We start from the raw sequence: 16,820 nt of genomic DNA, 5'->3' as shown, positions 1-16,820 counted from the left end.
GATCTCACTTCTGTGAGTATAATGGATCCCGTGAGTTAAGGCAGCTACACTTCTGAACCGCTGTATTAGTATAGCTTCTGAATTTTAATTATGTGAGGCTTTTAATCCATTGCCACATTAAGAGGAAATTTTGTAAATAATTACAACTATAGCTTTTTGTCCCAAAAGTTGGATTCTTTAAGTATCAGTGGTTTCAGTACGGTGTGGTTTCTTCTTTCTGACTAATAGCTGAAGGCAATACATGAACACCCTTCAGTGAGCTGATTTAATGCTACGTGTGAGCTAGCTTATCATAGTAAGGCGAAGAATGATTTATTTTAGGCAACTGCCTATAATTGATGATATTGCTTAAATTAACTTCTTAACTTACTGTAGAAGTGTACATCTGGATGTGGTAGAAATCATAAAATTATGGAGCAATTCATGTCTGAGGCGACCTCAGGAGATCAGACCAGGTTTTGTCCAGCTGGTCTCAAAAGGCATTCACAGAGTTTACCCAGCTTCTCTTGGCTGCCATGTCCCATTGCCCTCAGTGAGTTTGTCTCTCACACTTCTGATGTTCACCTCGTTGACGAGCTGTGCTTTGTGTTCTCCTAGATATAGCAAGGCTGCTCTTAGGATTTCCCTGAGCTGCCTTTCCTCCAGACTGAACCAGCATCTTTTTTCTATTAATAGTTAGCAAACCCCAAGGAATTTGGAAGTGGTTCAGAAGGGGATATAGCATTCTTGGTTATGAAATGTCATTGGAAACATTGAAATAAGCTTCTCAAAAAATAAAATAAAATTAAGGTCTGCTTCGAATGGATATGTTTTCCTGATGTATGTAACTCTTCTCTTATTCCGTGTATTCTAAACAAGATTAAAGAAGAGGCTGGCATGTCTGCATGCTGGCATCATTGGCTGTCTGAGTGCAGCTGGCTCTGAGCTCTCCTTGACTAGGTCTCCATCAGGATTGCTCCCAGTGCTGACTCTGGCTGGTGAGGGGTTGCCAAGTTAAAACCAGGCAGACAATGTATACAGCAGGCATGCAGTACAAGCTCTGTTGTTTCTGGGGTTAGAGTAAACACAGAGGAAATTATGACCATAAAGACAGAAACTGTGCGAGTGGAAAGCACTGCAGCTTTCTCATTTCTGAAGTTGTTACGCTCTTTCTGTAATTTGTGCCAAAAAGCCCCCAGTGATGGGGCCGTGTTGTTATGTGCTGTGAGCATTTGGGGTTTTGTGAACTTTGCATATGGAGTACACGCACGGCGTTTTAATTTTCTTCTTTCTTTTCTCTTCTTTTTTTTTCAGTTCCTACTAAAATTAAATCTGGAAACCTTCCCAAAAGAACTTCACAATGTTATTTGTAACATGAGTCTCCATTTCTCTTTTTTTTTTCTGAAGTTATTTCAGAATTATCTGATAGAATTTTATAGTCTGTCCTGAGATGATTAATTATGTTTAGGTAGCAGTATATCTTATTCTATATATTGATGTTCTGTTGAACATTATTAAATGAATGATGTAATGTTTCCAGCAAAACATCAAGTTTAATTTTTTTCTTTATTCTACAGTTAGAAACTTATTTTAAGAAATATAATAAGAAATTTTGGAAAGACCACATCTTCTGCATGACTTATCCAATATCAGAAAGAAGTAAGTTTTTTTTCTTAAGAACACCTAAAGTTACACAGTGGGTGGATTTTTCTTCCTTGCTAAGGTGTAGATCATGTTGTTGTAGGGACCATCCGTCACTTCAGCTCCATTTTTTCTCCTGAAGCTGTTAGGATGAGGTTGTTGGGATGTTCCATGTTTCTTTTTACATCCATACTGTTTTTAAACTTTCTAGATTTCAGTGCTTTTACAAAAGGCATCCATCAGCCACGTACTGGCCGTATATTAATCTCCTGAGCAGTACGCTTCAAGTTGTGACGACTGTGCCAGGGGTATCGAGTACCTGCAGTAGGTTAAGTGACGTGTCTTGGATAAGACCTGCTGTGTATTCTTAGTAAGCTGTGCCAGCCAGGGCAGTGAGGAGATCTCCTCTGTGTCACTGGCCAAGCTTTAGGTGTTTAATCAAGATCATTAAGACTGTTGTGGTATTATTGCCTTCCACTCTGTTCTTCTGCATGGGCACTGTTGAATCACGGCCTGAACCTCTGATTGACCACGTGAGGTGAGCACTGGGTCAGCCTTGGGAGCACAGGTGAAGGCAATTCACCTGTGTGATCAGAAGGGGTGGAGCCTGGCTGCACCTCTCCTACAGCCATTTAGGGGCTGATTGCCCCTGAGGAAGGGTCTCTCTCTGGAGATCGCTCCTTGTGGAGTTTCTTGGGTGCCTACAACACTGGTGAGCGCTTTTCATTTAATCTCTGATTATCCTTTCCAGTGTGCTAATCTTACCAGCCTAACTTCTGAGTATGCTTATGGATCGTGCAGTACTTTACAACACCTGTATACTTATTGATCTTGCATCTTCAAACTGGACTGGCAAGTGAGAGTAACGGCTCAGTGCTTGGTAGTTTTCTCTCTTGCACTTACTAACAGATGTTTCCTGATGCCTCCTGTTGTACTGCACTGTTTAGAGAAGGGTTCTGTTGAAGTAGGCCCCGTTGTTGAATTGATCCCAAAAGCACTGCTTTAGATGTTATCCCTGTGTGTCACGTAGCACATCCACATGCATTTAATGCTATTGCTGCTTTGTTCAAGAATCTGAAGGAAAGGAGGCAGCACTGAAAATCACTACAGCTTTTTCTTTTTAAAGCTTTCAGTAAAAGAACACAATGAGTTCTTGAAGTTGTTTTGCTCTTGGTTGTCGTGATGGATCTTTGCAGTTGGGGCTTTATGACCAGAGACAAAGATGGAATCCTAAACTTTGGGCTTAACCAACGTGTTGGTTTAGGTTTTTTTTATAAAATAAAACACATGATTTTATAATTGGAAAGAATAGCAGTGGGAGAAAACAAATGGTAACTGCTAAAGTCAGCACAAAACATGAGGAGGGGAATCTGGGATTGGCAGTACACTAAATTTCTAAAACCTATAGCAGTTACTGCATTCCTTTTTGTAATCAGTGGTAACCAATATTGTTAAGGAAAAAAGCATCAGAGAAGGAAAAAATGTCGCTGGGAAACATTAGAGGAAACTAAAAACAGATTGTTCTTACATGTTTAAAAATACTAACTTCATTACAAAATGCGTTTAGGTGAGAATAAACCTAAATGTGCAATATGAGATGCATGTAGCATTTTTTTTGCATTAAAAAAAATTGCAATTCACTTTCAATGGCATCCCAATTCCAGTTCTTCACTGAAGTGCATAGAAGAGGTACAATACTCGCTTCCTCTTGCCACAGCTCAGTGCCTTTTGGTTGGGTTTACGTTCAGTATTGTAGCATTGCTTTTAGTTTGAGAAAAGTTTTTCTCACTTCAAAATGGCAGCGTGACAGAAGATAGAGGAAAGGTTCACGAGTTGTTTCGATCTGGCAAAGATGTTTTTGCTGCTGATAAGGAGCACAGGCTGTACCTCACTTCTGGCTTGAGGATTTGCCTACGTATGGGTTGTACTGTAATGACTGCTTCTGTCTGTTACAGAGTATTTTGTAGGTCTGCTTGCATTTATGCAGCTTTGGTTGCCTGCTTTCTGGCAAGTGTTTTGGTAGTGGAGGAAGATACAGTAGGTACTAATAGCCTTTAAGAGAAGCAGCCAGCTGAAGATTGAGGCTGATGTGTTTTACCCATTGCCTTTAACTCTGTGATCTGTGAGTAAATGCAGTGGAGCTGTCAATATTTCGTAATCTGAAGCCTATTCCCGGTGGAGTTTTGATGCAAAGTGTCCACCAAGCTTTACTAATATGACTGCAAAACACTGAATGTTGTAGTAAACATAAATATTAACTATATTCCTGTCTTTCAAATAATATAATGTTATTTTTCAGGTTTGGATTCTGGCATCTCCTTTCATGCTGAATAATGATGTTTCAGCAGTTTTCATTTGCAGACTTGTAGTTTTCCAAAACATTCAGCTTTGCAGTTGAGCGTGTCTTCTGCATGGTTAAAATAGCACCAGGATCTTCATTTGGGGGTTGGCTTTTTTCATGCACCAGTATTCAGTATTGGTGCTTATCAATATATTTGAGGTTTCTCATTTTTTTTTCAAAGGTGATCACATCTTTAAGCACAAAAGGCAAATGTTTTCTCTTGTTCTTGCCGTAGTTCATACAATAACATCCCTGACTTCTATATGAAATACATTTCCCTAATATTTTCAGATGTTGCAAGTTGTTTTTGTTCTGGGAGAGCCCATGATATTGTCAGTATCATTCTGATATATTTGAAGTCCTCTTTTCAGTTCTGGGTCCTCAGTAATGCTTTGTGTTTAAGAGATTCTCTTCTGTTTATTTCTTTCATAAAATAGTTGGCCTTCTTTTCTACTGGAAGCTGGGAATGGAGAATTCAGAAGGATCCAAAATAGGATTTGAAAGGTCACAGCAACTGAAACAGTTGTTAAATTTCTGGCAGACAGACATAAGCCTATGGGGCTTTCATTCACATCCTGCTATTGCTTCTTCAGTGCAGCCCTTTTTACAATCCCATGCATACCTTTCCCAGAACCAAAGAGACAACGCTTCTTCTATGCCATTTAAGTAAAGATTGAACTAAAATGAAGATACAGATGTCTATCTTTCAAATATAGAATATTGGAAAGATTTTATCTGTGTATAAATACTGTAAATAGATTTTTAGGATTCACTAAAATTGTGAATATGTAGTTATTAGAATGACCTTTCCCTATTTGCTTGCAATGATTTACTTTCCATTTACTTGATCAGGCTAGGTTACTCTTGCCAAGTATAGGTAGAATGGCAAGGAAAGTGTTGATATAGAACACTGGACATTTCTCTGACAGGTAACACATTTCCTTAATAAACTTCTTTTCTAAATTATTGCCATCTTGTATCAAAGTGAAATAATGTCAAATATACGTGGATATTACAGATAAACACGAGCTTTCACCTGATGGGCAGACAGCAGGGTTCCTGCCGCTGGTTTCTTACACTGCTTGCTTGTTGCCTGAGGCATTTTCACATCTGTTGGGTTGAATATTAACCAGAAAATAATAACAGGATGCCTCACCACTGTGTGACTGTCTCAGGAAGGAGAGGTAAACTGAGGAGACAAGTATTTTGGAGCTTTGTAGTTAAAATGAAGGGTTTATTGGCAGCTGGAAAGAGAAAACACCGAGGAAAATAATGCAGTTTGCCTGCGGTTTCCTTTTAAATCTAAGAAGTAGTTGTCATTGCCTGCTGATTCATGTTTTCTCCATTACAAGCAGTGGAACCAAGTGATTTGTTTGGGTTAATTAGCGGAAAATGGCAAAAATTACTTGTGCAGTAATTCTGTTATGAGCTACCAGCGAGAGTTTGAGGGGAAGAATGAAAAGCATATATCTATGTTTGTGTGTGTGAAGAGCTAACTTTTATTTGATTTTTTAATATAGCATTGATATTTTTAATGATTATGTCATTTCTTGAGATATGCAATTTCACAGCAAACATAATTGAGGATTGAGTGTAAGCTGAAAGCACCTTGTGAAGTAATTACTTGTGTTTGCTTTATGATGAGAGCAGCAGTCGTGGCCCCGTTTGTGCAGACTGGGAGCTGCTATTTCCTGGAACTCCAGCAATGTTCCCCCTTGTGTTCTCTTACAGAACAGGTTGGGCTAAAAACAAAAATCTGTAATTCTACAGAACGTGCTGTTGTGGAGGAATGCATTTGTGTTGTGTAGCAACTTGCCTCGTTGAAGCAGAACTTCAGTGTTGGAACTCTTTCAAAGCTCAGACAGACTTTTCCAGTTCACCTGTTTTACTGTAATTTCTGCCTCCTCTTTGCCATACACTCTTTGCATTCTCTTTCCTTTATTATCTGGAAGACTGGTGAAATGACTGGAGCAGTTATTTTTGAGAGCCTTGCTGAATCTGTCTCTGAAATGTCTTCATGACACAAGGTAGGTGGCAGAAACTTGCAGCTGAGGGATGCTCTCCCTGCAACAGATGATCACTTATGGCATTGCATCCCCTCTGCAGGGGCTGCAGGCCTCGCTGTACCCTCTGGGTCAGTGCTTGCACAGCTCAGGGCTTTTTGCTTCAAAACCAGTGGTTTCCTCTTCTGGAAAATGGCAACCTCATCAGCCAACAATTTCAGGACTGGGATACTGTTTATTGCAATAGCAGGAGCCTCAGACGTTATGTTGTAGTCTTAGCCAAAAACTTATCACTTAACTCCCATAGATACCGGGCTCTTTCTTCATCAAGGTGCTTTATTTCTTGGCACCATGGGTTAGGAAGCTGTTTGGTACGGAAGCTGTGCAGTTCTTGATGCACTAGTACTTGCCTCTAGCTAGTTCCAATGCTCCAGCAGCTCTCCAACTGTTCTTTTATCCTGCTTGCTCACTTTACAACAGCTGTTTGCCCGAAATAGTCAGTGTCAGGAGATGAAATCTTTGGTGGCAACATTATTCATTCTTGCTTCAGTGCTGTGATGCACTGTCTGCAGATTGTTTTGCTGCTACTGATTTTGTGGCTGGGCCATTAGTCACAATGAGGAAACAATCCTTTTTTTCCATGCCTTCTCCTTTCTGGTCAGATACGCTGCAGCTGCCCAAGCAACTCTGCTGGCAGATGTGGGGCTGTCGGTAGCTGCTGGAAGGAAAATGGGGGCAGGAAGGACAGGCCCGGATTAAGTGGCCCAGGATAGTTGTCTTATGAAACTGTGTTTCAAAACAGGAACAGAAAAACAGAAATAACCTGACAGAATTATCTGTTCCACCAGCTGAAACGAGCTAATTCAACCCTAACCAAGAAGTAAGACATCTCCCATGGCTTGAAAGATCCTAGATGCTCTTAAGAAGCTTCTAATGAATCAGCAGTTCTATTTCATTGTCTTTACCTTCACTTCTTTCCTTGAATGCTGTGCCACTGGTGCAGCATCCTCTGTTATGGGCCCCAAGTGACATCAGGCTGCTGCTACTGAATGCATGTTGTGAGCCGGGACTGACTTGAGAGATTTTGGTTTTCCTGTATGCATTCAACCTAGCCACAGCCTCTCTAATCAGTGAGTTCCAATCAATGTGATTATTATGGGATGCAGAAGCACTGTTTTTTTTACTCTTTCAAAACTGATGAATTACATAACAATGTTGGAGGCTGGCTCACTTAGGTTTGTTTCAAGTCAAATACACATAGGACAATTTTGTGTGGGGTTGTTTAACTTAACTGATATTTTCCTCAGCTTCTGTGAAGACTTTTGAAAAACACAGCAATGTATTCCACCCAGCAGATCAAAGTGATCCTGCCTTGGTATATTATTACTTGTAATATTAGTAAGGCACGGTGATCCAAATATGATGAGCATAGGAGCCAAAAGAGTTTGCAGTGCTGTGGTAGTTTCAGCCTGGTAATAGCACAGGTTGAAGGCAACCCATGTGAGTTGAACTGCCCAGGTGGCTGAAATGCTTTCATTGCTCCTTTTCCTTTCAAGAGTGGATTTGAAAAGATTGAGTTCTCTAAAGCTAACGTGTAGTAATTTGCAATAGTGCTAAGGTTATTTTTAATTAATAAGCATTAACCAGCTTTGATTAAAGCAAGCCGTATTTTAGCCCAGCAGTTCTTTGAACAGTGCTGTCATTTAAAAATCAGAAGATTTCTTTAAACCATCCCTTCAGAGGGTTAGAGAGCTCTGAAGGGGTGCAGGATGTTGGATTTTTGTTTTTTTCATTTGTTCTGTAAAGTTCTTACTGAAAATTTCTTAAGCCATTGTGTCTGACAGATTCCTCTAAACCTGAGTATTGTATATTTAAAAATAATTTTAAATCAGCTAAAATCTTTAGCAGGTTTGTCTGCATTTTATTCCTGTTTCAGTGAGGGAAGATGAGCAGAGCTCTCTCTGTGTGGGAGCTAGAGCAGCCAAGAGAAAACCTGGGATTGAAATCAACTCAGATATTTTTTTCTGTCTCTCTGCCTTCCAGTCTGTAAAGTCAACATCTATCCTTTCATCTTATGGGATGAAAATAATCATAAATAGAGTTAAGTGTTCCCCTGCATCAAAGAACTGGTACTTTTCGTACTAATTCAATGCCTCTATCTGCCACTATGCCCCAATGTGTTCTATGTATCTCACTTTTTGTGGAAACTGCAAGAAAATTACAGAATTGCTGGACATGCTTTAGCTGACTCCAAGCAGTGCACTGCTGCATGCTATGCATTGACAGCATCACTCTTGTGTGCAGCGTGACACTGGCCAAGGAATTTGGGATGAATGCACACAGGGAACAGAAGCTGCTTGTGCTTCCTCAGACACACTGGACAGGAACAAAGAGACAGTATGAGCAGCGTAGACTTCTACAAGAACGAGATTTATTGTTGCTGGCAGTTGTTTGAAATATTTCTGCAATGCCAGCCGTTTATATTCACACAGAATTGCCTCAGAGCTGCACTGACGGTGAATGAGTTACGCGGCAGCTCGTGCTGGTGTTACCACCTCTGCTTTGTTCTGCAGCAGTGCCTAGCAATAGTGCAAATATTTACACACACATCAGAGCGCATTCCTGCTGACTGCAGCTTTGGCACTGAAAAACCAAATAAGGTGTGTTATAAGTACAGTTTTGCCTGGCAACTGCAAGTGCTTTCTTGTAGTGGGTTTGCTAAGGAATTAGCATCGCTGCCCCAGAAGTTCTTCTGTAGTTGACAATAGAAAATGCTTATCTTCAAATCGTCCTTGCTCTGAGAGGTTTAGCCTATGGAGTCCTGCGGAGTTGCTGAGTAAATGGTGTTAGGGTGTTCTGATGTAATGATAGCTCCTCATTATGCTTTCTGGCTCTTTCTCTGTGATGTGTTTTGTAGCTCCAATTTGATGAGTTAATCATTTTTAACTGGTCTGTTATTGAGTTGGACACATTATACCTTTACACATACAGTAATTGTCAAAATATTAAATGCTTTTGAGTACCAAAAATCTCCTCCTGTCTGTGCTTGTATCTTCTCAAGTCTATTTCACTCTTGATTAAGATAAGAATGTGTTTGGTAAACTGAAGTGTTGGATTTTTTTAAATCCAGCTGTCCAAAGCACGTGTTTGGACAGATTAGAAAAGAATTCAGTGTATGATGTGTTAAATGAGAACAGATTAGTCCTACATATCTGTATGTTTAAGCACTGATCTGGCCCTTACGACAGCTAGACAAATGAGGGCTATTGTACTGCATGCATTAGGGAATGCTGTGGACGTGGATATCATCTGGGTGGAATTGAAAAATGAGCATGTTTTGATTCAAGTACCTATCACACAAAAGTTCTCATCTGTATTTGTGGAAACGCAGATTCACCTTCAATCCTGTTGCCCGGAGGAGGTGGCAGTACAGCTAGTGCATAAGGTACCTTAAGAAATGGAGGAGCTGGCTACCAATTGACCCAGATCTTCTCTGTTTGCCGTAAGTGATGAGAGGTTGACCTCTTAAACGCTTTATATCCCTCTCAGAGAAATGAAAAGTGGTATTTTAGGTGTTTCAAATGGGACATAAACATTCGTACTTGCTGAGACAAACGTTTGCCCACAGAGCAGTGAACAGCCCTTAGGGCTCTTCCAAAAAGGCCCTTCTCTGAGTTTTATCCTGCTTGCTCCTTCGTCAGGACATCTAATACCTTTCCTATCACTGGACTATCAGTTGGCAGTATTAAGGACTAATGATAACTGAAGTTTGTTAGAACATTTAACATCTTCCGTGTGTCATCCTTCTTGCTTGTAGTTTCTCTCTGCATAACCTGTATACAAAGGCAACTTGATGGAGGGATGGAAGTGGTAGTGCCACAGAGCAACTGGTAATATATACTTGAGTGTGTTGTATGTATTGGCTAATGAAATAAAAACCCTCCTATCACAGGTGTGTTTACATTAGAAGAACATATCTTAAAGAACTCAGTTACTGTACCAACGTGCAACAGTTCTTTTAATAGCAAAAGTGGAGTTCATCAATTACCAGTAGTTGAAGGCAGGCTCTTGTCCTTGCTGCAGTCAGAACGAAAGAACTGCAACAGTAAATACCAAGCAGAAACTGAATACCTTGTCTGGAAACTTTCTATAGTCAAGCTGTGAAGGCAGTCGATGCCTAACGCTGTGCTTATTGAGAAGAACTGGATGCTTTGGGTTATGTCCCATGATTTTTTTATTATTTTTTTTTTTAAAGCATCAGGGTTCTTGGAGAAAAGCTCACAGAGCTCTAGAGCCAAGACACTAACTAAATTCAGATGCTTTTATTTATGTAATGCTTACAAAGTGCTGTCTGGACTAGCTCGTTCTTGTGCAGTTTACATTATCAAGTTGGGCTACGCTTGATAATCAGCATCTCAGTGGTACATCAGATCCAAGCTGTGTTAGCCTTGCATTAAGGCATCTAAAGGCTTACAGAGAACCTGTAGCATCTTTCACAGAGAAAAATATTTAAGATCTATAGCGTAACTTGCTTTGCTTATACAGGAAGAAGACACAAACATAGCTTTATTTCTCTTCCATAAATGCCTTTCTTCTAGTCTGCATCTTTTGGATTATTGAATAACTGTGGGTCAGTTTTTTCTTCCCAGACTCATTCTTCACACTGCTTTTAATATGGCATCATTGCTCCTTTCTTGCAACCTTTTTGGTCTCTATAATGTCTTTGACTTATTAATTCTTTTACTAATTTAGACGCATCTGCTGCCTTTTGTACTGTGCCTCACACTGAGTTAATCATCAAAGAGCACTGAGTTAGCCACAGCAGTGGAGTGGGGGGGAGGGGGAGGTCAAAATACAGTGTAATAAATGGTGACTAATTGACAGCTGCTGCTTGTTATGTGCACCACACTACCTTGTTTTACCAAGCAGAAGGTGCTGCATTGCTTTAACCTTAGATCAGCTGGCACAAAAACATTGTGGCTATGTTACAATGTCTGGGTGCTTTTCTGATGTGTGCATATATATGCATACCAGCAGTAAGTTTGTGTTATAGGTGTACCAGCCTCTGTGGTCCTTGGGCAGGCAATAAGGAGAAGAATTCAGCTGACTTCAGTTATTCAGACTTCTGGCTAACAGCAGCACAGAAATGTGTGTAAAATTAAACAGGAATGGTAAAATTATTGGAAGGGAAACTGCTTTTCATTTGAGGAGAACGGTGACAAACTGAGTCATTGACTGCAGAAATCACAGTTGAATCAAGTATGAAAAATAATGTTATGGAAATGTGTAGAAGGAAAATAAACGGCAACGGAAATAGAGTGGCGGCCAACTGCAATCAACTGAAGGATAAAAACAAAGCAAAGAAACTTCCTTGTCCGTTTGCTTTTGCCACACAAGCTTAGGGCTGCTGCTGAGAGAGACCTCCCAGGCCCAGGGCGTTAGGCACTATTCTGCAGCGCTGACCTGAGCTCACAAGGTTGCTGTGTGCTCAGACACTGAGCCTTAGCCAAGGGATCTGCAGCTCCGGCCTGCTGGAAAAATACAGCTCTGAAACTGCTGGACACAGGGCAGTTCTCATGCTGTACGTGTCTGTGCAGCAGCACGTCTTGGTAAACTTCTGCAAAGATTTTCCCTGTCAGCAGTGCAATCCGTAATGCTGTTCTCTAACCGTCCCCCCAGGTTACCCTGTCCCCGCTTTCCTCTGCTATGAAGGAAACATGCATGTTATGGCATCGCTTCAGGCTGGCTTTAGTCTTTAGTCTGACAGAAGGCAAACAGGTTGCTGTGCCGTGGATAACGTGATGGTTACACAGAACTTTTGTGCACGTTTCTGTGCAGCTGTTCCTTGGTTCTGAGCACGCTGGAGGTTCTGTGTCACTCAGACCCCAGCAGGGCTGTTTTACTCAAGGAAAATGTTTAGTTAGGCAGCAACTGTGTTTGTCCTGAGATGTAATGGCAAGTGGTGAAGTTTCACCAATCCATTTGCAATTTGCAAACTGTTCATTTGCAGTGTATTTTGGTTGTGAGGGAAGAGTTGTTGTCTTTTCCTGGTTTCAGTTCCCTTAATTACACAAAATGAAACACCGTGTCACAACTTTTAAGGTCTGTTCTGCTTTCAACTCCCAAGTCTTTGTACTTTGGTCCTTGACTTTGGCTCTTTCAAAACTCTACCATTTCATTTTTATTGTTTCAAACACATTTTGCCAAAGTTTTTCTCAAGCAGTGGTAATAACTCATTTTCATAGCTGTAATTTACTGCATATTCTGATTGCTACAAATTGGTATTTAAGCTTATCCAAAAAGTATGCTGTAGTCTTTCTAAGTATGGGATGAAAATTGACCTCTGAGTTCTAACCATTTCTGTAGTTCTGTTTTAACTGAAATTTACTTAAACACACCATTTAGCTCCTTTAAAAAACAAAAACAATTGCCATTCTTTCCTCTAATTTAAATCGCTGTGCTCAGTAGCACAACTTACTTACAAGTCTCTGTATACAGCTCTTCTTACAGAATTTGAAGTGAGTGGTAATCCTGGAGCGTTGTTCCACCTATGAGCACAGTAGGACGTTTTCTTTGTCAGTGGTCTGGAAGGAAGTTTGCCTGCCTTGAGATAGCTGCTGCCCTGCCAGATCTGCTGTGCATTCCTAGCCAGGCCTCGTAAGCTAAACATATTGCAACTGTTTTCTTAGAAGAGTTTTCAATGCAGTTTTCAACAGTTTTTAAAGTATTTTAAGAGCACAGATTACAAGTTTACTTGCCCTGCTAGCTCTGTGTGTGTGTGCATGCAACATCTTTTGTGAGAGAGGGGAGATGGTGTGCTCAGTCATGATGGCTGTGCCTTCAGGATTGGAGGCTGTTTCTGTTTTAGGCACAAAGTTCCCATAGGATTCCCTGCTTGGAATCCTGAAGGGTCTGGGAAAACCGTTTCTGCCCAGAAGTAATAATAGCACGGGCTTTTATTTTTTGATCATGAACTGACATTTAAAAGTCATCTGGGGGAAGATGCTTCTTGATTGAAGACAGGCTTTGTTTCATGCAGCTGTAGCTGATCTTTCCCATCTGGTATCGCAGTACTTGGAGAGACATCTCCAGCTGAATGGGGTTTGTAGGGGTGACATTCCCAGGAGACCTGTGAGCAGATGGGGTTATTCTGCTGTGCTGCTCGCCTCTTGTCCCCAGGGGAACGCCTGGAAGAGTGGCAGCGGCTCAGCAGGGAACGTCAGCTGATAATTCAGAACCTCCCAAGTGTATTCTGAACTGTGGTGACGGAAGGACTTGTTGCAGCTCTTTCACACTGTGTGCCTAATGCTTCCACTTATGTGCCAGGTGTCCATGTTCTACCTGGGCGATATAGGCACCGTGTTTTAAACGTGGCATCTGAAAGGTGTCGCTGTTTCCTGCCTCCTATGCCCTCAGTGTTTAACGTTGCTCACTTCATCACGGCAGTTCAAGTTCCCACTGCAGCCCATTGTCATCCTGAGCAGCCATCCCAGCATAGGAACCCAGCCTTGCACAGCTCCTGGCGAGGTATTGCAGGCTCCAAAGCCTGTTGTCGCTTCAGGTTCAGAATGTAACACAACTGAAAAAGAGAAGTGGATGTTCCTATCTGGGCTTTTTTCCACATTTGGTGGATTGCTAAGATATGATCTTTCCTGCTAAGAAGCTGGATCTTATCCTGAATCCTGTGAGCTTCACACAAGATCAGATTCTCACAGCATTCAGACTGATTGCCAAAGCTCTTGCATTTATTAAGGCACAGAATAACTGCTTCTTGTGTGCAGAACTCACCAAAGCAGCCTTTCCCATGTACCAGGAAGCTGTTACACAACTGAAAACTGTATACTTTGTGCTCTGGTTTCTGTACAACATAAAATTGTTCCTCTGCTCTGTGCTGTGACACCACCTGGAGTGTTGTGTCCTGATGGGAGTCCTCAGCACAGGAGAGATGTGGGCCTGTTGGAGAGTGAGTGTCCAGGGGGCACAAATGACCCCAGGGATGGAGCACCTCCCTATGAGGGCAGGCTGAGAGCTGAGGCTGTGCAGCACGGAGAAGGGGAGGCTGCAGGGAGACACTTCAGTATCTAAAGGGGATGTAAGAAGAGACAGACTCCTTAGAAGGTCTGTTATGACAGGACAATTTTATGGTTTTTATGATGATATGATAAAATACCAGCAGTAAAAGGGTTGATTATGGCAGCTGCAGAGGTACTCATTCACAAACTACCACTTCCTCAATATTCTTTACTGAGAAAGAAGGCCTGAAAAACTTCTGGCATCAGAGGAGCACAATTCCACAAACAGTGAAGCTGAAGATACCACTGTGCTGCTAGGCTCGTGTCCTGAGAGCAGGCACGTTTTTGTGCTATAGCTACTATGCACTTTGTTTCCCTTTATACGTCTTTGTTTCCAGACTGTGGCCTTTATCCACATTATAAATACAGCACTGGATACTCTAAAAACTTAAATTGGCAAATTCCATGTGTTTTATGTCATCTGGCATTCTGCACAAACCCCCTTCAGTTTGTCATAAATTCCTAAAACAGAGCAAGGTCACATCTGGTAGCAATTTCAGTTTGCCAGATGAGGCATAATCCTATAAAACCAAACTCATTCTCTCCAGTGCCTTTCAGAGATGAGCCCTCCTGCTCCTTTTCCTAAGACATAACGCTTGCCCTGTGAGCTCTGCAGAATGACTTAGGCTGGCAGTCTGTTCACACTTCATATGAACTGCAGCGTTTGGAACACAGGTTGGTAAAAAGGACATAAGGCAGTCCAAGCAAGTAAGCGTGCTGAGGTCTCCAAGATACCAAGCTGTGTCTGGATTCTTTCCCTTTGCAATAGCATGTCCCTGCAGGATGCAGTCACAAGCGTTCCTCCTCAGTGTTTGGATGCATATGGACCTGCTCTTGCTCTGACTAAACTCCTCTTCCTTCACAGCACCCAAATGCACACATAGCTGCTAGTCTGCTTCTTTTACGTGCTGTAAGAATGCTTGCAGCAAAAGTTACATTCAAGGTAATTCAAGATATTATTGAAGACAAAACTATTAAGAGCCGTAACACGATGGGATGGCTGCTCACTGACTCTTAGCACACTGTAGAAGCTGTAAGCAGCCCTGTTTCCCACCGAAATGGACGTTCAGCAGCTGTCATTGGTGTTTTATCACTTTCTGCTGGCCCACCATATTTGGAAAAGCAGTTACATTGAAATCTCATTGCCTTTGCTATGTTAAGCTTTCAGAGCACTACATGGAGACGCTGATCCTGTTCCTCTAAAGGAACATCAATTGTGTCAAAGCAAAGTTTGCTAACTCACAAAGGTTTAGGTTGTGATTTTTTTTTTAATTTTTTTTGTGTGAAATGAGGCTGTATTACAGTGCATTACTAAGGAGAATTAACAGAACCTACCCACATTGTCACGCTTCTGTACCTCTTGCACGTGGACTTCCCAGACCTTTGTGAACAGGCCTGCCTTTTTCTCTGAGGTGACCGAGTTAAATGTCCCAAAATCATAATTAAAGAAGAATAATAGTTAAAAATTCTGATGGTGTTTGTGATTACTGTTAAAAATGTAAGTGTATTAACTAGCAGCACATTGCAACTGGACAGATCTCTCTGGAAGGCTTCTTGTCTGCTCCTGTGTCACCAAATTTATGCCTGTTTGAATGTGTTTACTTACAGACCAAATATCCCAACATCGTCATCCTTCCAGAAGGACAGGAGGGAGATCACATAATTCTAAGGAACCGTCAGCTTCCCGGGTAAGGCAATAAGAGGGATTTTGTGTTGTTTCTAAGCAAAAGGGACAGATTTTACTTGCAAAGAGGGGTGACTTATGCACAGTAATGATTTCCAATAGTCCTGCTTCAGTATTAAGGCACTCTTTGCTTTGCAGTAACTTCTCTAAACACACAGATGGGGCGATGCCTGTTACAGTTCAGTGTTACCATGGCACACTGAAAACTATCAGAGGCAGAGAGGGGAAAAAAATAAGAAATGCCTGTAGATGCTGCTTCTGTGTGGTCCTGGTAGGTAAGCCAGCTGCAAGGCCACCTTGAGTACCTGCTGCTGCATTTTAAGGAAAACAGCATGTGTTGGAAGCTCATTTTATAACAAATGATCTGAATTCCAAGTTCAGTAATGTGAGACACATCTTCCCTCCCGTGCAGCAGAAAATATGTCAAGTTCAAAGAGATTCATTTCATCTTGCCCTTCCTCTGCTGTTTGTTTGGGCTTCCTGGGCACAGCTGCACTTATTGCTGTGTGTGATCCTAAAAAGGCCAAAACCTCTGCAAGGGTGGATCTCACCCCCAGCCCAGAACATCATGCTCTGTACGGAAATGCTTGTGAAGTTGTTCTGTTGCTTTCATGCTGCATCTAAAACACCTGACCTGAAGTTGCAGAGAAATCTCTCTTCACTCTGCATAGCACCATTACCGCTGTGCTACAGAAACTTACCATTTATGAGACAAATACAAGAGCGGGAGGGGGAAGAAAATGTGGTGAGGTTGAGAAGTTGTATGTACCTGGAAATGAGTAACATCTCATCAGCAAATTACTGGTTTTCCTTGGCTCAAAAATGGAAGTATTTCTGATTCCCAAAAACAAAGATGTGAGTTGCATCACGTGATGTGATTCTATGATTCTATGTGAACTTTGTGCTCTTGAATGTTTTCTGCTTTGAAGAAACAAAGCCGGTTGCCTGGTTAGCATCTAACTTTCCTCTGGCTGTGTGCAGGTTTGAGTTGATGATTGTTTGGAAGATGCTCATCAGTGAAGAAGGGACAACTACGCCTGTTCTGGACCTCCTGCCCAAAGTACCAGAGCAAGGTAACACCGCTCCTTGCAGAGGCCATT

At 41.5% G+C, this 16,820-nt stretch overlaps 1 protein-coding gene across 3 annotated transcripts in view; it reads left to right on the top strand.

Moving 5' to 3' along the window:
* Positions 1-16,820, top strand: part of LOC125698994 (centromere protein P) — a 119,986-nt gene that overhangs the window by 101,442 nt on the left and 1,724 nt on the right. For all 3 annotated transcript variants that reach the window (XM_048958025.1, XM_048958027.1, XM_048958026.1), the window contains exons 7-8: positions 15,645-15,724; positions 16,702-16,793. In XM_048958025.1, coding sequence (XP_048813982.1) covers positions 15,645-15,724; positions 16,702-16,793 — 172 coding nt within the window. The remainder of the gene's footprint in view (positions 1-15,644; positions 15,725-16,701; positions 16,794-16,820) is intronic.

Source organism: Lagopus muta, chromosome 11 (assembly GCF_023343835.1).
Source record: "Lagopus muta isolate bLagMut1 chromosome 11, bLagMut1 primary, whole genome shotgun sequence".
In the NCBI taxonomy this organism is placed as follows: domain Eukaryota; kingdom Metazoa; phylum Chordata; class Aves; order Galliformes; family Phasianidae; genus Lagopus; species Lagopus muta.
This window is presented reverse-complemented; position numbering and strand designations above follow the sequence as displayed.